The sequence below is a fragment of the Stegodyphus dumicola genome, chromosome 5 (assembly GCF_044657685.1).
Source record: "Stegodyphus dumicola isolate Sdum_Otavi_A_Nest chromosome 5, ASM4465768v1".
Lineage (NCBI taxonomy): Eukaryota > Metazoa > Arthropoda > Arachnida > Araneae > Eresidae > Stegodyphus > Stegodyphus dumicola.
In genome coordinates, this window is record NC_140772.1 from 78,369,318 (window position 1) to 78,392,403 (window position 23,086).

The following is a 23,086-nucleotide window of genomic DNA, read 5'->3' on the forward strand; positions in this document are numbered from 1 at the left end:
TTTCTCTTTGTACTTATCAGTTTATTAAAATTTTATAAGTGTATTGCTATCTAAAAGAATTAAAAAAACAAAATTTACTAAACTTTTTATATTGTAAATAATTTATTTAATTACTTTGGCAACTGAGTCATTTGATCTTAATTTAGCAACATTTTTTATAAAATAAAACTTAATATATTAATAACGTAATTTCGACATAGTTCATTCGTATCAATTTATTGAAGAATAATTCCAGTGATAAGTCATCTCTATAGCCTAAATAACGATAAGGTAGCAATATAAAACTGGATAGTGCCCCAAATAAAATATCCAATAGTTCTGACCGATTAATTCTCATCGCAGCAAAAGTACAGGTATGAGCAACTGGGAGTTGCGGGAAGATCAAGATTAGTAATTTGTCTTCTCCTCCTGACACTCAGGCGTATTTAGGTCAATATTACTTTTAGCCAAGTCATAAGAATCGTGTTTTCCTTTTTAGTCCACCAAATAACACAGTTAAGGTTAAACGCCAATTGATTTACTATTGAGTCATTACTGCATAACTAATATCCTAAAACAGAAACGGAGCATAAAATTAGCAATTCCCATAGCTGTATTTAGTTTATGTTCTTCAAGAAAGTGAAAAGAATTTTTCAGATATTAACTGCGACCACACCATCTGATGAATTCTCATCGAAAAAAACCACAAATCCAAACATTTCTGTGGAATATTTATTGCAGCATTGTCCCTTATTTTCTAATATAAATATGTGCAAATATGATCAAATATTAAAAGCGTATTAAGTCATAAATTAATTTTAAAGAACTAAGCAAAGATAAGAAAGGATAGTACAATACGAAATGTACAGTCAAATATGCCTAACAGCTGAAAAAAAGCAAATTATAAAAATGGGCACATGTAAAATTTTATAAAAATTTTAGAACTGTCCTTGAGTTAACATTTTATAGGCCAATGTTCCCACCTGGGAACATCAAATTAAAAATTAAATTAAAAATAAAATTTCATTCATGTTGAGAAAACAATTAGCGTCTGAAAATGAATGGCTTAAATGTTTAATAAAGAAGTCAAGCTTCAGGTGTAAAACAAACAGTGTTCATAAATTCAGTTACATGGCCTTTTTGGCATTTGTCATGGAGCACAACTTAAAAATTATGTAGAATAAAAAAGTATCTAATATTTCTAAACTTTATGTGACATAATTCGAAAAGCTCACTTTATTAAAAGAAAATTAAGTGATATTAGTAAAAAGTACATTTGCAATAGTTCATTAAACTTCCATAATCTCAACTTGGGCACATGCAGTAGTAGTCACTATTCTGTGAAAGACGAAATTTCCCTTACTGTTCGTTTCCACTGGAAATAAATAGAAACTTTATTCTTAAATTTTATCGGAAAAGGAAATTCCCCTTACATTTCAGGAACGGGAATCCTCTTCTTTTGTAGAAAGGGAAATCCCTAATTTTGACGAAAGGAAATTTATTTCATTCTGTACGATGAAGAACTTGAAATTTTGCAATTGCCTACTGATAAAACTGATCGCATCTCTGAAGAAGAGGAAGCGAACGATTATATTCTTAGTCCCTTTGTGCCTTCCGGGTGTCCTCTTTGTGCTTGTGGGCTCGTTAGCATTATTAACGGATTGTCTATAAGCAAAAACACCTCTGAAGATTTAGTTGCAAAGTGAATTTCGAACAAAGGATAAAAGAAACGGAAAACCAATATAATTCTACTATAGCAGAATGTGGAGCAGCTACGGTTCCCAACTATGCAATAAAATAATGTTTGAATTTATTTTAAGATGCATTAGATATGGCTGTGGTGGCTTTTACATGCAGCAACTCAAGGAAAAAAATATATAGCTCATTCACCTGAAGTTTTGTCGGTAAGTCACAACTGCTGTTTTGCAAACTGCAGCCAGAAACGTTAGGCAAATAATCAAATAATCGTCCGCAAGATAGATGCGTTCAGTAAACTAAAACCACCAAGGTCAAATGTTCCCGGCCGTATACCTTAGCGCAAAAGTAATGGTCATTACCTCATAGCAGTAGCTACTCAAGATAGATGATTTCAGTAAAATAATAGAAAGTTTAGAATGTAATAAGTAAAAGAAAGGGTTACATTTGAATTGGTTTCCGGTGAACCATGGTATATACATGTAAAGAAAAATTCAATGCAGTTTTGGCTCGACAAAGAGGAAGATTTTTTCATTTAAATTTCTAAAGTTTCAGCTGAATTTGGAATCGGCCTTTAAGTGGGTTAATAAAAATTAACTAATTTTATTTTATTTACATTTGCCAAATATTTGGCTATATGTCTGTAATTTTGTTTTTCTTAATCCACTGCTTACTATTCTGGAGCTTAATTCTTATAAGAAGTGTCTTTTGTGAGAATTTTAATCACTGAAAGAAATTCCATCCACTTTTTATAACTTTTTATTCGTGAAAGGTCGAAAATTTCTTACGAATCACTAAATGCATTATAAAATCCATTATATTCCATAATAATGCAAAGAAAAGAATTCCGTTATCGGCATTTTAATTCATAGCTTCGATTTCTCTCCTAGGCACATTTGCATACATCATGAACTACGTAGCATTCCACTGATCCTGTATTTAGGAATAGAAATTAAATTTGGTCTGCGAAGGGTTTACCAGAGCGTTCAAACTGTCGTGAAATTTTTAATAAGTATTATAATTCCGAGTATTAGATATCTCATTCTCTGTTTCACGTGCAATGAAAGGACTTGAAATATTCATCCAAGCTTAAAGAGGGAGGGGGTTTATTGATTCCAATGCACGATTTTTTATGTAATGCAAATAAAAATGATAGCAGGCCTTTAGGATCGAAGGTTACTTATTTCCATGCAAATGAATGCAAGACCTACATAACGCTACCTGCATGAGTAGGATGAAATTAAAATATTCCATTAAATAAAAACGGTATACTAGCTTTAGCCAAACGCAGTTAATTTTGCATCATTAGTTAAAAAATACTCAAGATTTATTTTCTTTAAGAAGTTTCATTTCTGCTTCTTCTGAACGTAAAAGTAATTTTTATTTAAAGAAAAGTTCTACAGAAATATATAATTAAAGTAGCGATTTATTTTGAATGCAATGCACTTAAATTTGGAAAATTGTTGTTTTTCAATTTTAAAATTTCATTTACTGATACTATTCCTAATAGAAAACTAAATACATTAAAAATAAGTGACTACACTAATTCGAGAAATTTAAATTCCTTTTTTGTAAACGGCGTAGTTTCGAAAACGTGCTGAAAGCAGTGAATAAATTATATAAAGCTCTAAAGTAATAACTGGCATTTTACTAGGTTATATGTCAAAAGTAGCTTTGATGGTTTCGTGGTTAGTCTTGCTGGAAATAGTTATTGCCCATTTCCAGTTATTCAGATATCTAGAATTTAAATTCCCCTAATAAATCGTAATTTTTCTCAGCGAAGTTAAATTAGGCTTTTCGTTAATTTGTTTTCACATTTCGAATACTACATTGCTTATAATAATGTAAAAGCGCAGTATATTGCTGTACGTGCTTTTAAGCAGGAGTAAAATTAATTCACTTAAAGTTTTGCGACACATAAATTGCTTACTAAGTTCCCAGATTTGTAGCTTGTAATGAAAGTAATAAGTGTCATAAACAGTTATGTTTTACAAGTTGGCTAACGGTTCTTTTTTATTTTTAATTGTTTGTTTTTCTTTACTTTTAATATAATAAATTTAATATTAAAATAAATTAATATTATATATATATAATAAATTTAATATTAAATTACTTTACACTGGTATTTAGAACAAGCATTTTAAATGAAAACCAAGCGATAAAATCAGTGATAAATGCATTTATCAAACATCATTTATCTTTAAGAGATAAATAAGACATTTATTATTACTGAAAATGCTAAGAAAAATATTAATTATTTTTTACATTAAATAAAATCAATTTTCTTTACTATTATTTCTTAAATAATAGTAAAGGAAATGCTAAATAATAGTAAATGATGGGTCATAACGACAACACTATAAAATGTATCAAATGAATATTGCGGTGCAGAAGGTTTTAAAATAGAAATTGACAGTTGAACAACTAACTAAAAATTACAAATTTGATAAAGAGATACTTCATGTACCAAATTAGACTAAATAATACATATCTCAAGAAACCAATTCTGACTGGAAAAATACTATAAATCTAAAATTATATTGCGCATATAGAAATAAATACACACGCAAAAAATTATTCTTAAATCAAATCGTTCACTTAAGTTTTGGCAATGTGCACTATCATCAGTTTTCTTTATTATAGCCTACGGAATTCGAAACAGCGTCAAAGAGTGAACATAGTATTGCCATTATAAATACTTTAACGCTCTGTTTTCCCGAAATCTACAAAAAATTTATGATGTAAATGCAAATAAGTCGTGCAAGAAAAGTTTAAGATAGTGACATAGAGCTAATGAAGCTTTCTGTGTTGATATATTCGATTTGTTTATAACTCATATAAGATTTTTAAATAAGATTTTTAATTTACAAATTTACAAAATGTCAAATTTTGTTCAAATGAAAACAGTACCCATATACAATGCTTTCTCATGCATTCTTGTAATTACCTCATGTGCTCATCATTAATTGGCGTTAATCAGATACATAGCTTTCTGAAATTCCCAATAATGATGATGGCTTTATGGCAACAAGAATCAATTCTACCCATATCCACAGCTAATTTTGTTCTCTTCTTTACTTCAACTGAACCTTTGTAGCTGAGTTCTTTATATCAATTCGTTAAAATAATCTTATCGACCTTAAAACGCGCGTTACATGATATATCTGCATTGTTTACATCGACTTATTAAAGTTAACCCCACGAAACCTGAGGCGTTTATTGCAATAATTGCGTTAATTGGACGCCTTTTATTTAAAGAGTTTGCTATATATGCATTTAATGTAAATTAAAGCGGAATTCATATCTATAGTTAAAATTGTCACTTAAAGACATTATTATCTCTTTCATCACCTATAAATCCATCAAAGCGAAAGATTTCGACTTTTAAAACGATTGCCTCAATGATTAAAATAGTGCAAATTTTGAGCATTTTACAAAGAAACTTGGGAAAAATGTAATCAAAGTATATCACCTTGGTTAATTTCAGCATAGAAAAATGTCGTTCTTTAACTCAGAAATGTACTATTACGTGCAGATTTTCTTAAATAATATTAAGATTCACTTTAAAATATTTTCTAAGTTACCCCAAAATAAGCTACATAGAACTGTTTTAAAAATTTTAAATTGATGGTTTTCTAATTATTGTTTGAAGGTTACTTTTCAGACTATTGCGAATTATGAAATTAGGTGCATTGGTAAACCGAATTCTTCTTTCCTTCTATATTTGTTTTAGAGATTTAATTGTTCTTATCGCTGTTAACTTTATAGATATTAACTGCTTTGTACTTCCATCTGTCATCAATTAAAATAGAAGCAAACTACAGAATGAGTTGAAATTATGAAAAAGAGACGTGCAAAAATAGAAAAGTTTGCATTTGCTTGTCGTGGGATATAAAAGTTTATAAAGTGTTCATTTATTTTATAACATCATTAAACCTGCAGAGATATCAGGACTTTTCTGGAAGCAGGAAAGATGAAAAATTAACAAATGCCTTCGCTAGGAATCGAACCACGGACCTCTGAAATACCGGTTCAGTGTCGTTTATTGCAATAATTGCGTTAATTGGACGCCTTTTATTTAAAGAGTTTGCTATATATGCATTTAATGTAAATTAAAGGGGAATTCATATCTATAGTTAAAATTGTCACTTAAAGACATTATTATCTCTCTCATCACCTATAAATCCATCAAAGCGAAAGATTTCGACTTTTAAAACGATTGCCTCAATGATTAAAATAGTGCAAATTTTGAGCATTTTACAAAGAAACTTGGGAAAAATGTAATCAAAGTATATCACCTTGGTTAATTTCAGCATAGAAAAATGTCGTTCTTTAACTCAGAAATGTACTATTACGTGCAGATTTTCTTAAATAATATTAAGATTCACTTTAAAATATTTTCTAAGTTACCCCAAAATAAGCTACATAGAACTGTTTTAAAAATTTTAAATTGATGGTTTTCTAATTATTGTTTGAAGGTTACTTTTCAGACTATTGCGAATTATGAAATTAGGTGCATTGGTAAACCGAATTCTTCTTTCCTTCTATATTTGTTTTAGAGATTTAATTGTTCTTATCGCTGTTAACTTTATAGATATTAACTGCTTTGTACTTCCATCTGTCATCAATTAAAATAGAAGCAAACTACAGAATGAGTTGAAATTATGAAAAAGAGACGTGCAAAAATAGAAAAGTTTGCATTTGCTTGTCGTGGGATATAAAAGTTTATAAAGTGTTCATTTATTTTATAACATCATTAAACCTGCAGAGATATCAGGACTTTTCTGGAAGCAGGAAAGATGAAAAATTAACAAATGCCTTCGCTAGGAATCGAACCACGGACCTCTGAAATACCGGTTCAGTGTCGTTTATTGCAATAATTGCGTTAATTGGACGCCTTTTATTTAAAGAGTTTGCTATATATGCATTTAATGTAAATTAAAGGGGAATTCATATCTATAGTTAAAATTGTCACTTAAAGACATTATTATCTCTCTCATCACCTATAAATCCATCAAAGCGAAAGATTTCGACTTTTAAAACGATTGCCTCAATGATTAAAATAGTGCAAATTTTGAGCATTTTACAAAGAAACTTGGGAAAAATGTAATCAAAGTATATCACCTTGGTTAATTTCAGCATAGAAAAATGTCGTTCTTTAACTCAGAAATGTACTATTACGTGCAGATTTTCTTAAATAATATTAAGATTCACTTTAAAATATTTTCTAAGTTACCCCAAAATAAGCTACATAGAACTGTTTTAAAAATTTTAAATTGATGGTTTTCTAATTATTGTTTGAAGGTTACTTTTCAGACTATTGCGAATTATGAAATTAGGTGCATTGGTAAACCGAATTCTTCTTTCCTTCTATATTTGTTTTAGAGATTTAATTGTTCTTATCGCTGTTAACTTTATAGATATTAACTGCTTTGTACTTCCATCTGTCATCAATTAAAATAGAAGCAAACTACAGAATGAGTTGAAATTATGAAAAAGAGACGTGCAAAAATAGAAAAGTTTGCATTTGCTTGTCGTGGGATATAAAAGTTTATAAAGTGTTCATTTATTTTATAACATCATTAAACCTGCAGAGATATCAGGACTTTTCTGGAAGCAGGAAAGATGAAAAATTAACAAATGCCTTCGCTAGGAATCGAACCACGGACCTCTGAAATACCGGTTCAGTGTCGTTTATTGCAATAATTGCGTTAATTGGACGCCTTTTATTTAAAGAGTTTGCTATATATGCATTTAATGTAAATTAAAGGGGAATTCATATCTATAGTTAATGACACTACACCACGAAGGCTCGCTAAGAAAACGGAGAAATATCTTATACATTCCCCTTTTTAAAGCGCGACTGGGGTTTTTAGGGGACCCAATAACCAAATCATAGGTGGGGAGAAATCATCATCCATCATCTTTTTAGTTCGGGCGCCACTGTAGAGATATTAGGGTTTTTTTTTTGGAGAGGGAGCAGGCAAGATGAAAAATGAGCAATCGCCTTCGGCGGGAATCCAACCACGGACCTCTGGAGTACCGGCCTAGCGCGCAGAACAACTACACCACGAAGGCACGCTATGAAAGCGGGAGAAATACCTTATATACTCCCCTTTTTTGAAGGGCGACTGGGGTTTTTAGGGGACCCAATAGCTAAATCCTGGGTGTGGAGAATCCTCATCCAACACCCTAGTAGCTCGGGCGCCACTGTAGAGACATTAGGATTTTTTTTAAGCAGGTAAGCTGAAAACTTAGCAACGACTTCGCCGGGAATCTAACCGCGGACGTCTGGAATACCGGCCCAGTGTGCAGAACCACTACACCACGAAGACACGCCAAGAAGGTGGGAGAAATACCTTATAAACCTCTAGCAGCAATCACCCGATAAATTAAATTATTTCCTAGTGCTCGTTTCCGTTTCGCTTGTGCAATAATTCTGAATTCAAAATTGCTGATTTATATGAAAAATATTCATACATTAATGTATGATTTTTTTTAAAATTTGTACAGAATCGAGAATTTATAGAATAGCATATAATTATTTTTAAAGTTACCGGAATTAATTATAAACTTCATTTGCTTCTACAATAAGCAGCACGATTTCAAATTTATACCAATTCTTTCAAAACAATATAAATACAGAAAGAAATGAACATTTGTTGAGCAAGAATTCAAATTCATGCGAGTTCTTCAAATGGAATATAAATATAAAGATGAAACTTCTGTTATAATTTTAATCAAATTAAATCATCTTCTATTTTCAAAATGCGAAGTTAAGTGCTCTTTTGAAGTAATTCCTAATTAAGACTTCTCGCAAAACTCTCAGGATTTTCATCGAATGCAATTTAATCTAGAAATTTAAAGCTCTTTAAATTGTAAATTCTGATTCGCCGTTACTGCTGATTTTCTTAATTGATTCCGATGGTATTGAATTTAAGATTTCTTAGTTTGAGATAGGAGAGTTAGTGTCTTTGAAAAGAAGATGAATCCTTATTTACATACCCAAATGAGACTGAATTTTTGTAGACAGATTTATTTAACCTTAGACTTCAGCTAACACAATTACTGCAAAAAGCAGACTTAAAAAGAGATTAAGCTTCGGTCATACTATAAGTATTAATACATAGACTTTTCGAGTATTTTTGGAGTTTGTATTTTGTATTATAAAGAACTGACACTTAATTATTTATTTGATTCCCTTCATTAGAAAATTCGTTTTCAAATAACAATAGCATTTTTTTCCACACTTTCTCTCTTGTGCATTATTCATCCAGTTACTTTAGGTATGCATTTATAAACTGATTTTAAAGACAGAGATGCCAAATGGTGCATGTTCGAAACATCAACGGATATTAAATGAATATAAGCAAGAAATTAGAGCATATATTTATTATTCTTTCCAAGTATTGTACCTGCAAGTTTGAATGAAAACTTGATAAATTTATTTTGATAGAATATTTCTGTTTAATGCCTGCATGCATAAAATGGTGGAATTTCTTTTACGAATAAGTCGGAATTTAAACATTATTTTAATAATGTGGAGTGTCAAATTTAGTATACAAATTTTATTTTAAATTTGCCTTTGTATCAAGCAGTAGAAATCGTCGTAAATTTGTTTGAATTCTATAACTGAATTTGAGGATCTGTTCCTCCTAATATGTGTCAGTAAACCATTCTTTTTAATTTATAAGGCTTCAAACATTGCCTAAGTATTTTGTAGACTGTTCACAAACAGGTTCTTACTTATAATCATTACAACAGTTTTGCGAGTTTGACATTTTTTCTTAAGACCATCTGATCTTACTTTCTCAATACTTGTGAAATGACCATATTTTAATACTAAAAATAATCACTAGTCCGAAGGAGCGTCAGCTAAGAAGGGCTACTAGTCTCAAAACGGGATTTTGCGTTGAATCGATAGAAACGTTTGAATCACTTTTCAAATTGCTGCCACCAAATATTATCGTCCTATATTTTATTTAAGTAAATTTAGAAATGAAGAATTTGCATGAATGTATGCATGTTTTTCGCACCGTAAAAAAAAAAAAAAAAAAAAAAAAAAAAAAAACCTAGAGCCAGCAAATTCTGTGCACACGCACTGCGTAAAGTTATGGTCGGTTATATGGACGATTGCCTTTGCAAAGCTTAGAAGGACTTTTTAGGAACGATGTCTTCCTGGAGTACCTTGCAAAGGAAACTGATCCATTTTCATGTTATGCAAAATGAAAGGAAGAACGTTTTCTGAGCTTATTTATATCGGAAACAATCTCTTATTTAGGCTATGCATGGAGAGCATCCGGAAAACTCGCGAAACATCATATACAGCCACGAAGTCATGCAAACCACGGATAAACTATTACTGTTTAAAGGATTTCCTTTTTCTCCCATTTATTGGTGATAGCATGGTTTCTTAAATGTTTTTCAGTCGCGATCCCTTTCTATCACTGAGATTTTTTTCGCAACCCCCTAGGGCCCATAATATTTACAAAATTTTTGTCAGACATCATACGTATTGCGCAAATCCAACACCCACGTGAGTGAAACTGTCAATTTTTTCGCTTGTACTGTAAGTATACTATTGCAGTTTTAGGTCATTAACTTTAATTTCTAATTTTAAGACATAAAACAACGTGAAAATTTTAAATAAGTAACAGACGAAATGGCAGCGTCACGTGAAAAGCAAGGAAAATAAACGTTTATATTATAAAAAGAACGCGTCGAAACGTTTTCGTTTTTTTTTTTTTTTTTCTTTGTCTGTATTGCCTAATCTTTATCTACGTAGGTAAGTTGAAAAACAAGTTTCTCCTGTCGATTGTGGTCAGAGTTGTGTATGAAAGTCAAAAAATAGAATGCAACATTAAAGATATGACATACCTTTATTTTCTTATTCTCGTATGAGTACGTTGAGACATTTGTCATATCGCTTGATAAGATTCAAAAAGTCCTCCAAGAAAAATTCACGCTTTGCATATGGAAGAAGCGTTGAACGGCTATGGGCGAAAGGCGACACAGCAGGAAAACGCGCAAGTCACCGATACACCATTGGGTAGAGGTCGCTGCAAATCAAGCAGATGGCGCTGTTGCAGTGCCTGCGCAAAGCGGAGACCAGCCTCTCATTTGAGCCCCGGTAGGTATGGAGAGAAGGTGCGTTTTGAATTCGTGGTCAAAGGAGGAAGTGAGAGCGGTTATCCGCTATGAATGGGCACGTGGAGTATCAGGAACAGATATTCATAACCGCCTCGTGGAAGTCTATGGGCCAGGTGTGATGTCGAAGCAAATGTTGCGGAGATGGTGTCGCACATTCAGTGATGGACTTCAGCAAGTGGAGGACATACCGAGAGCTGGACGGACGCGCACGGCCACTACAGATGCAAATGTCAGGAAGGTGGATGGCATGATTAGAGCGAACCGGCGTATCACCATCGATGAAGTAGCGGACATAGGGGTCAGCCTGGAACACCTCGTGCCTTACCATGAAGATGGCAATGACTTTCTGTTTCGGATTGTGACGGGGGATGAAACGTGGGTCCACCATTTCACGCCAGAATCGAAGGCCGCATCTATGGAGTGGAAACATCCGTCATCACCTGTCCGAAAGAAGCTCAAGACAACTCCCTCTGCAGGTAAAGTGCTCCTCACAGTTTTCTGGGACGCCCAAGGAGTTTTGTTGCTGGATTTTTTGGAGGTTGGAACCATCAATGCTACGCGCTACTGTGACACCCTGTCGAAATTGTAAGAGGCGATTCAGAAAAAGCGGCCTGGCCTTCTCACATCTAGCGTTCTGCTGTTGGATGACAATGCCAGACCACATTCGGCGACGGCATATCTTACGGATTGTAACAGTATGTAATGCGAATAAGTATAAACATTCTTCAATTTATAATGTACGAGATACTGAGAAATAAATATGATACCATTGCCTCGAAATCTTAAATGATTTGTGAAATAAAAAGTACTAGCTTGGTATCTACCATTGATAATTTAGCAATTAGTTTTCTGTCATTGACATTTACTCAAAAACGAAGGATAAAATGAAAAATAATTAACAATTAGAATCTAGAATTGGAAGACATCTTGCATTTCATTATTAACTTCATTCTTCATGCCAATGGCATTTATTTTATTCACAAAGAGAAGTCTGAGAACCGTTAGCTAAACTTCTTGACCAATCTGATTTATTTTTAAAATCAAATCTAGATAACTTCTTGTTGACTAATGCTCGCTTGTCTGACCTAGAGTCAACCCAAGCCTATGAAATACGCCTGTCGTTGGCAACAGCCTTGAGCACCTTACGAGTAACACTATGATTTATCTCAGTTCTACCCCCAATTTTGATGGACAGCACCCCGGGGCGACGGGTCCACCCCTCTTTCCTTACCACCAAACTCTCGAGAGGGCTTTCGACTCGCCGCATATTTAGAGTGTCCTCTACCGCACAGACAGTATGCATTTACAAAACTCCAAGCCTTCTCCTGGATTCGAACCGGGCCTCTTTGGCACGTCAGATAACAACGTTACACACTATGCCGGTTGGGCAGCAAACTACAGAACTAATATCAGACATTGGTAGTTCACTGTGTCTGTGTTTAAAGAAGATAATTTCTAGATTATTCTTTGAAGTTAAAATGAGTTGATTTCTGTATTCCTACTAACATTAAAATTCTACACAAATCCAGTTTATTGTATCACTTTGCGTAGTTCAATTATCATTGAAGCATTACAGCTAAATAATTTAATGCTGAAAAATAGTATGCTCTTAATATAAGAAGAAAAATAAGTATTAATAAGTTTGTCACACGTTTATCATATTTACAATAAAAATGGTTCAAAAATACATAAAAAAAAATGTGTGCCATGTTAATGAAATAATTTTATTTGTGTCTGAACCTTCTCCGTATGTGATTTTTTGTACATATATATTAAAAAATTAATTTCTTTTATAGGAGAATCGCTAAAAACTGGTGATGCTCGGAAGCCAGACATACATGCAGATAATGTGCCATGGGAGATGAAATTAGTGAACGAAACGAATACTGCATTCAGCAGCATGGATTATGCTCCGAATAATTGGGTTAGTATCTTTTATTTCATTTATGCTAATTAAAGAAATTGTTGCTATTCTATACCTTTCATGTAACTGCATTTAGTGATTTCACTGTTTATCAATTAATAAGGTTCATTTCATTTTAAAACATGAGATTCTAGTAACACATAAACACATTCTAATAACACATAGAGTTATTATATTAACTGCATTCGATGATAGCGTGAATTGCTTTAAATTATCTGATAGAAGGTAAACATATGTACTATAATATGCAAATTAATTGGGACAAAGCGATTTTTCGCAGAATTTTAGTTTAATTGTCAGCTGGCAGCACCAGGGCTCCCGAAGCAGTTTTTATCTGCCCTAATGCCATTTGGATGACTGCTTTCGACTACATAGAGCTGGTTTAGCTATTTTTAAGCCTTTATCAGTGCATTTAAGTTACTTTCGCATATCCTTTAAATATGTTTTACATTCGTTCATTTTAACATACCAAAAATGGCTACAACATCTAAAAGGTGATTATTTTATTATTCAGAAATTATTTTGAAGAGAAACTTAGGTGTTTTAAAGCTGGGTGTAATGAAGAATTCACTTGTAACCAGTAACTGAATTTGTCTTTTTTCAACTTTTCTACCCTCATATTAGTACTCATTCTGCTCAAGATTCCAGGGAATCTATATCTTTTCTTTTGTTTTTAATTACATCCTGCTAAACCTAGTTGGCAAGAAATCGCCCATTGGCGACTTCGCAGAGAACATTCCAGAACGCATTCTTGACGACTTTCCTCGGGAATGTTCTCGAAGGTAGGATAAAGCTATATATACCCTGCCTGTACGTGGAGAAAGGAGTATTATGAATTGAGTAGTGTAGTAGTAACTTGAGTTCACAGATTAGTTTGAGAGCGATGGACGGAGTCGGAAGCTTAGTGCTTCGCCGTGAAGCTGTTTTCACCGTTATAGCCTGAAGGCTGAGTTCCTGATTGTTTCAGCTTGTTTATCGTGGTTTTCCGTGAACTATAAATGTGCCTTTGGAACTCTCCTCTGCAATACCAGTGAATAAATTGGGTTTTGATTTTTCAACAAGTGTTATCATCAGTTACTTCAAATCCACGAACACCTAGATAGTAATATTATCATTCACCGGTTTTGAATCCCTGATTTTGCTATTAAGACGATAGAAATCGAGGTAGTTTAACTTGAAGCTTCAAAAAGCCAGTTTACGACGTTGTAAATATTAACAGGTGAAAAACATCGCAGACTCGTAGACGAAACTACGCAAGGGCAAAACGTTCTTGGAACATCGCAGGGAAGGAGAAAGCAAAGAGAAAACATTGCAGTTTTTAAATATCGGCATATAAGACATAATGATAGAAAATAAAGCAATGTAAAAACTTCGCACTTTTAAAACGTTATCGTACCAAATATCAGGGTAGAAAATAAAGCACATACAAATTGCTGCACATTGTATGGTACGTTTTTTTCATGAAAATCTACTAATACATCTTTATAGAAATGCTATAATTTAGTAATAAGATTTATAATTAAATAATGACTTTTAATAGTGACTTCAATGTGAGTTTAAAAATCTATTAACTGCTCTTCTTAGCATTACGTTTTACTAATTTTCACATTTTGAATGCTTACGTTTCCTTCTTGCCTTTTGAGTAAAATTTTTTTACATAATACAGAAATCAGAAATACGTTAAGTTCTTACTTCATTTTGTGCTATTAATCATTACTTGCAAATTCAATTACTATTATTATATTTTTATAGTCAGAACACATGTTCTGCGAAGTTATTCTTATACGATGCTGCATTATTTTTACCGCGATATTTTGTATTATAATATTTTCAAAACTTCGACATTTTTGGCCCCGCATTATTTGCTATCACGATGTTTAGCAATGCGATGATTTTCCTCTCCCGCAATATTCTGTAACACGACGTTTTTGCTTTGCGATGTTTCCTTAGCGAAATTTTCGTGTGCGACGTTTGTGCCGCGATGTTTTCTGTGGACAACGTTGGGAATTGAATGCGATGTTCAGATTGTATTGTGGTGTATGTTAACCACTACACCACAATGATACACAGCAGAAATGATTAAAATGTTAGAGGGAAATTTAAGCGTTCGTTCACATCTTTATGAGTGTAAAAAGATACAATTTCCACATTTTCTTGTAAATTTTAGTTTGCATTTATACATATATATAATGTAACGAGATATTTCTTCACTATATTGTAATGGACATAATCCTGAAGCAAACTGATTTTAAACAAACTTCACTTGCTTTGAATTTCGAGAACTTTTATACTTTATTAATTGCAGTAAAATATAAAATTTATTTACTACTTTATTGTAAACAACCTGATTTGTTCGTCTGTACTAAAATTTTTGTTTATTTATTTTATATCTTCGTCTTTGTTTTAGTTTTTAATACTGAAAGAAGTGATTTTTACGATAACTCTACTGTTTGTGCAAACTACGTAAGTTAATTAAAAGTAGAGCATATCAGATCCAGCTCATTTTCTCCTCTATAAACACTTTTATTTTCGCATAAAGGAGCAAACGTCTGCGGAAGATAGAGAAAATGTATTTCAGGTACGATTTTACAATGTCGCTGTGCATTAAAAAATGTCACGTTCTTTCGTTGGCACGTTCATTAAAAAATTTTCACGTATGTTATTTGTTGCGGAAGCTATCATACTCTTTCATTCAAATGTACATCGCACTATTTTCAGATTTTAAATATAAGGAAGGAAACTTATAAGTATGATGTCGTTCTTCAAAATTTCGTTAATTAATTAAATGTATTAATTTAAATTTTGAATTTCGTTTAGACTGAGTGCTAATCTCTATCCTTCATATATCATGAGTAATATGTGTAATGAAGAGTGGATGGTGTAAATATGCAAATATTTTTTCGTGATTAAATTAATCGTTTGATCATTTCGAAATTCACTTCCGTTTAATTACTTAATTAGAAATTCGACTTCTTAATTTATAATGTTCTTTGAAGCATTACCAATTCGTTTTGTTAAATTATAATCTTCTTTCAAGCATTATATAAAACACGTTGTGACACATGAAAAATTTTACATTAATTTTTATGATTTTATGCTCCGTAATTACTTTTGCTACAGAAAATGAATTGCAATTTTATTACTTAATTTAATACGCATTTAAAAACAACCTTCTTTCATTACTTTAAAGTATAATTATATTTTACATTTATTAGTTACATCTTCCGCTTATTTGTGACATGATTATCGCATTTGCGAGAAGTTAATAACAAATTATTTGTTTCGTCAAAATTTAATTATTCATTTTACAACTCATCGCGCAGTAGTAAGGTGTACAATTCCATTCCTTATACAATCTGTCTTTCGCATTAATATTTCGCTGTTTTAATTTCGCTGTATGGCAAAAATTTCAATATTATTTTATTGGAGGAAATAAATAAAACATGTAATTTCCAAGCAATCTATTTTTGCGCAGAATCTCTGCCGACGAACATTAAATAATTTTTCCGGTCTTCCAAATAAACGGTGTTAATATTCACACGCGATATCAACAAATATTCTTTCTTATTTATTTCCAGTTTCATTCGTTAAAAAATGAAATGTATGCGATTTTTTCGCGGAGTTGACTGCACTTTTTTTAATATTGTTTCCGCGCAATCGGAAGTAGGGACAAAAAAAAAAAATTGGAAACAAACAACAAACATACCAAAAAAGAGAAGAAGAATTTAAAAAAGAAAAATGCAAAAATCACGTTGAAAAGGATAAGGCGAAACAAGCTAGCTAAATGATTTCAAGCTCATATTTCAACATTTTCGTATCTTTTAAAAGTTTTACGATCTCAAAGAAAATTGAAAACATATTGCATTATAATGAACGACAGAAAAAAGTACATAAACATGAAGAATGAGCCGTAGTTTTCCCATTCGTACCGGAAAACGTAAATAAATGTTTTCGTTTTCTTTCTGTATTTTTTATTAGTTGTAACGGCAATAAACATTATCAAACTCCGTTGGTTTCTCGAAACAAACAAACAAAACAAAATTGCAAGTTGAAGTTGAATGAACAAAAATCCCTGGTTTAAAAAGTCTGCTTGTGATAAGTGCAGTATTCTACCCATAAATTTGCTTTATTTTACTTTTTTTAACGTTTTTGTTATTATTTTTACTTATTTATTTGTTCCTTAGGGTGTACCCTTGAGCACAGTCGCTTTCTAGAAATGCTATGAAAGACACCAAAACGACCATTCGCGTGAGTTATGTAAGCCATGAATCGTCTTCTGTAAGATTTCAGAATCTAAATCAACATCTTTTAGTAATTCACTGGAAAGCTCGGCGGCATAGGGATCATTGTTGCCTCGGAGAGGGATTTCTGCCTTCTTTATCCCTTTTTCATTCTTTGCCGCACATTGCGTTTTCGGTTCCTTGAGGAAGCTTTCTTTAATGTCACAACTGATTGTTTATGCTGTTAAATTCAGAAAGCTAAAGACGATCTCTTTAAGTAACTGCACTAGTTTTTCTCGAGTTTTAGAGTTTACAAAGCATAAATAATAACAGAATTAACTCTTATTTATATTGATCTGTGGAATACATTTTCCAATGCTTGCTTTTTGGAGACGTGCTAGATTTAACTCGTGATTCCTTTTCTGCCACTGCAAATTCTTTAATTAATTTCCTATATTAATAATCTTATTAGACACAACCTGTCATCAGATAAATGTTTCTTTTCAGTCAATAGTTAGACATTTTCATTGTTTTAACTGAATTCATCTACCCCATACTGTGGACATATCTACGCAAACTGAAATCTACACCATGGTGTAGTAAATATATAGTAGTAAATATTCAGCATAGAAATTGAGCTATAAATAGTTACACATACTTCTCAGCAATAGATTTTGCCAAATTGATGAGTATGAAATTCTAAATACAGTCCACTAGAATGTGGATTAGCCGCGCTTAAAATACCTTGCTTTTACTTGGTGATAAGGAGTGTGGAAAAATAAACGACAAATCAATCTAAGAAAAAAGCTGAAATGAGACTAAATAAAAAATTAAATAAAAAATAAAAAAAAAAACTGTAATAAAGCACAGATAAAAGTTAATTCCATGGTTATACCTAGTCTCTTCATATCTAAAGACTACTCTTGTGCGGCCGGCTGCCTAAAATATGTATCATAAAAAAAGAAAATATATAATGATTGTAATGCGTTACTATTGCAGCGGCAACGCATATCTTTTATATCCTTGTGATTGTTAAATTTGAAAGAAAACTGTCTGATGCTTTGACAGGGGGTAAAACATTTGTTTTAAATCACTGAGTTTGCTGATTTACTCTTTTGCTTAGTTTGCTGAATATCGCATTATAATATATATATATATATATATATATACGAGGGTTGCGGCAACTATTTTTTTCATGGCAACAATTTTTTTCTTGTAGATATGTGAACGGATCACAATACGTATATGTGTCGTGTGGAAGTTCTGCAGGCATAGTGTGTATGTAGAACAACAGATGGCTCTGTGATAGCTGGCTCTGTGGTAGCAAGGGCTCTGAAATCAGTCAGTTGGTGAATGCCGTGCGAGATGGAAGTAACTCGTATTAAGCAGCGCGCTTACAACAAAATAGCCGTTCTCCGAGAGAGAAATGCGATGCCCTTGGGAATAATGCCCTAACATATCGTACAGTAGCACGGTGGGTAAGAAAGTTTTGGCAAGGACGTGTGTCAACCAGTGATGAGCAACGTTCGGTACGACCAGTAAGTGTGCGGACCGACTTGGCACATGCCGTCATCGAGCAACTCATGGATGAAGATTGACGAGAATCGAGAATCGCACCGTCCACAGGATATTGCGTAATGAGCTAGCGGCAGAATCCTTCCCCAGTCAAATTGATGGTGATCGTCGCGTATGACGTCAGGGGTATCGTTGTTTGCCACTTTGTTCCTCATGGCAGAACAGTGACCGCACAGTACTACAGAGACTTCCTGGTGCGACAGGTACTACGTGGCGTTCGAGTTAAACGTTCGGATCTTGTGGACAGTGCAATAATTCTGCACGACAATGCAAGACCACATAAAGCAGAGAACGTACGGCAGCTACTCTGACGTTGGGGATGGGAAGAATTGGAGCATCCACCGTACTCTCCTGACTTTTCGCCCTGTGACTTTGATTCCCATTCCCAAGATTAAGGAACCAATACGTGGTAGGCGGTTTGCAACACGAGAGGACATTGCTAATGCTGTGCGCCAACAGATGACCGGATTCACACATGGTGCGGCAAATGCTGATGCTGATGGTATTCAGCGCCTCCCACATCGTTGACAGTGTGCGGTGACAATAGCAAGAGACTACATTGAAGGTCTTTAGGCCCAGATTTGTCATGTCAAGTTTATGTTATCATTCTTTTGCACGGTGAAGGCCATATTGCCCTTATACTACCGTAAGAAATTCGTGTGTTACGATATTTCAGTGCTATTCATTGCCCACAGTAGTTAAGACCTTGTCCTTTCGTTGTATATGTCACATTTTCCAACCGGACTGGGATCTTCAAGAAAAAAAATAGTTGTCATGACGTTTGCCCCAACCTACGTATATATGGAGAGAACGCAAGGTAATTTACGCTTAATGGAGTGGCAACAAATAGCTTTTAAACTGCTGAGATTTTTAATCAAAATTGCATCAAGTTTTCAGCAAATATAAAATAAATGAAATAATTTGAAAATTCAAAACTCAGGCTTAAAATTGTACTCGTTCTTATGGGGAACTATATGTGATCAAATTTTGGTGTTTTTAGTCGCCTTCACCTTTCCACAGTGCAAGAAATCAAAACCGAAGGTAATAATACAAACGAAGGTTATACTTTACATGGTGGTGGTGTGGTGTATTTAATTATGGCAAAGCACACTAGGGCTATCTGCCTAAGGGAAGGGTAATAATACAAACGAAGGTTATACTTTACATGGTCGTGGTGTGGTGTATTTAATTATGGCAAAGCACACTAGGACTATCTGCCTAAGGGGAGGGATGCCTTCGTTGATGACTTTCTAAGGGAAACTGGCTCGTATACACCTTACACATGTTGAAAACCACGAAAACACCCATGCAGCCAGCCCGTTTGCGGGATTCGAACTTCGGACCGAACTACCAGTGTTCAGCGACTTTACCGCTCGGCCGTTGGTGGGCCTATATTTTCCATGAGATTGAAGACGTAGTTTGTTTTGAGCGGAATTTGTTTATTTATTTACTATTTTGCTATCAACAGAATCTTGATAACGCTGATTAATTGCTGTGCATATTCCATTATCAAACTCCAATCAATTTCTTCATTATCACTGCCCCTTTAAAATTTGATCGAGCCGTAGGGGTTTAATACCGACCCTAGTAGGAAACTCTAAATTATAGTTTAGAAATTTATCATTTTAAGGTCATTTTTAAATTACATTTTTTTAATGTGCTTAATATTTTTATAAATAATAAAAGCGATTTCTTGAATTGCTGATTTATAGTACTTTTATTTCTTAAAGATAACTTAATGTACATCCAATACCTCTTTGGGCTGAATATTCTCAGTGCAACGTTTACAATGTGTTATATATTAAGAGGAATAAATAAAAATGAAAGCACGAATTATATCCTATTCTTGAAATTATAATACATTCGTAAGTCTAAATGTGAACAAACATATTTGAATTTTCATGTATTGCAGTGTGCATTGGAAATAGGAATATTAAAAAATGTATTGTTCACCATTCCTATTTTTATCTATTTAAGCTTCTTAATATTTCAGATATCACAAATCTCAGTACAAAATAAAATCTTTCTAAAGACCCTCCTTTTTATTACTTAACTATTTTTTGCCGTAAAAATAGTTTTCGCTATTTCTAATGACAGATTTAATAATCACGCAAAAATGTAAATAACTACCTCAACTTATGGTATAAGATTATAGTATAAGGACTATAGCATAAGCTCACATGGTATCAGAATTAGAAAACGCCAGAATCTCGTTAAGCTGAAATTAATCATTTCTTATTTGATTTGCTTTCGTTAGTTTGCTGTAGCTAGTAAACTTTTATATTTTTCTTTCGATAGGTTAACTTAATGGTTCGTAAATTTTAGGAGACGTAGTTATTTTATCTAGTCTTCAATTAACTTAATTGTTATTACCTTTTAGTTGATGTATCATTTTAACCCAAGGCAATCCGTTTTCGAATCTACGAAGCGTATAATTTGACAAATAGATCCATTCCGACAGAACAAAAGCCTACAGATTTTGTATTAGATAAATTGTAGTAACTATTTCTAAACAAATGATTCATACAACAGAATGTTAGAAAAATTGCTTTAAATTATATCACCTGGGTAGTGATTTATCTATTACTACCTTATTATAATATATGCTATTATAAATAAAAAAATTGTTTTAAAGTTTATTTCTTTTTCCAAATTTATAAACATTCCTTTATGGCATTTTGTATCAGAATACTGGCTACTTTTGTTTTACTTCAAATATTAGCTGCAAAAAATATTAATCTGAAAAGTCATCTTCTTAATATTTATTTGTAATTACCCCATACAGTTACTTTTTATATGAAATTTAAGACGGCTGTTTGTGGTTTGATATATATAATATATTCAAGAGCAGGAATTCGGATGGTGTATAAGTGTTGATCCATAATGTCTAGGAATTTGGAGGCGAAGGCAGATTAAATCTTCAGTTTTATTTTCAGCTACACACAAGTCGGCAGATTAAATGTGACTGTTCCAAAAGGCTAACATTTTTGATAATTTTGTAGCAAGAAAGCAGCAGCAGACAGCCAAGCAGTGTAGCTATGTCAAAGCGTGGAAAGCAAGTGCGTAATGTTCAGGATGAAATCTTAAGTCAAACTGAGTTAGTTTTGGTTCTCAAAGCTTTTTGATTGGATAGTTAATATTGCTGTAAAATTATTATTGGATGCTTGAGTTTTAGTTCAATTTACATCACCAGAATTACGTGAGAGTCATACGACATAGATTTTCCTCGAAATAATGCAGTGCAAATAGATGTTGCTATTTTTAGAATAGAGAAAGGAAATTAATTTACGCTGCTAATTTAATCTTTTATATATTCTTTATGTTTCTTACATATTACTATGTAAGATAAAAAATATGTGAATGAAACTTATAATTTAAACTAACGGCAAAACATTAATTCTCCCTCTCTATTCTAAAAAGTGTAATAACTTCTCTGGATTGCGTCATTTCTAGATCATTCTATGGCCTGCGCAGTTCTGATGACGTAATAATTGGGAACTGAAACTACTATTGTAAACCAAATCTTTTCTCTTCGCGTGCTTCCATCTTTCATAACTACACACATCAGCTTCAGTATGTGCTGTGCTTAGACGCAATTTCGCTACTCTACTTCCTATTGCAATACTATCAATAATGTGAATGTTTTAATGTAAATGTTTAAACAGGCACGACTAAAGTGCCAAGTGATATGTGGCCACATAATATCAATTGGAAATAAAAATGGAATTAAAATCGCCTCGAGTGCCAACTTTTATTTACGAAGTCAACACATTAGCTTACGACGCAATCAGAATACTTCCTCTTCAATATGCATCGACTATCTATCTTACCTGAGTTTTATGCATCAACAGTGCTCCGTCTTTTCCTTGCTTTTATTATGTCATATATATATATATATATATATATATAGTATATATACTAGCATACTAGAAGATGCATATATATATATATATGTATATATATATATATCATGATATGAATGACTTAGAACTTGGTGGTGACGTAATAGATGCCTTGCGAAGAAACTTAGCAAGACAGACATGGCCAGATTCAAGATAATTTTATTATTGAGGAAAGCAATTCTGGATACGCAATATTTGGTTCACATATGGACGGGCATCTTATGCGCCCTACATTTTTGTTAGCTCAGCACATACTCAGTGAACAAAGAAAGCAACCGCAAAGCGTCTTGCCAGGAGGAAAGCGTAAGCGAAATTGTCCCAGCAATTCAGAGGAGAAAGGAAGGAAATAAAAAATTTTTGTTCGAGATATTTTTTTTTTTTTGCAATTATTTAGTGATTGGGAAAGAAGTGTCTGCATTAAGCATTACGTTGGATCGCAGGATTAATTCGAATGACACCGTTTAGACTTATAGCGCATTTTTTAAGTTAAAGAGAGGAAATTCCCAAATTAAATAAAAAATAAAAGAGGTTATAGCCAATTAGAAATTAGAAGTTTGCTTTCATATTTTTTAATCTTGTATATAGTAGCATATACTATATATATATATATAGATACAGTATATAGTAGTATATACTATATA

At 32.8% G+C, this 23,086-nt stretch overlaps 1 protein-coding gene across 1 annotated transcript in view; it reads left to right on the forward strand.

Moving 5' to 3' along the window:
- LOC118192543 (neural cell adhesion molecule 1-like) overlaps positions 1-23,086 on the forward strand; it is a 332,149-nt gene that overhangs the window by 287,135 nt on the left and 21,928 nt on the right. The window contains exon 12 of the mRNA XM_085817818.1: positions 12,621-12,748. Coding sequence (XP_085673944.1) covers positions 12,621-12,748 — 128 coding nt within the window. The remainder of the gene's footprint in view (positions 1-12,620; positions 12,749-23,086) is intronic.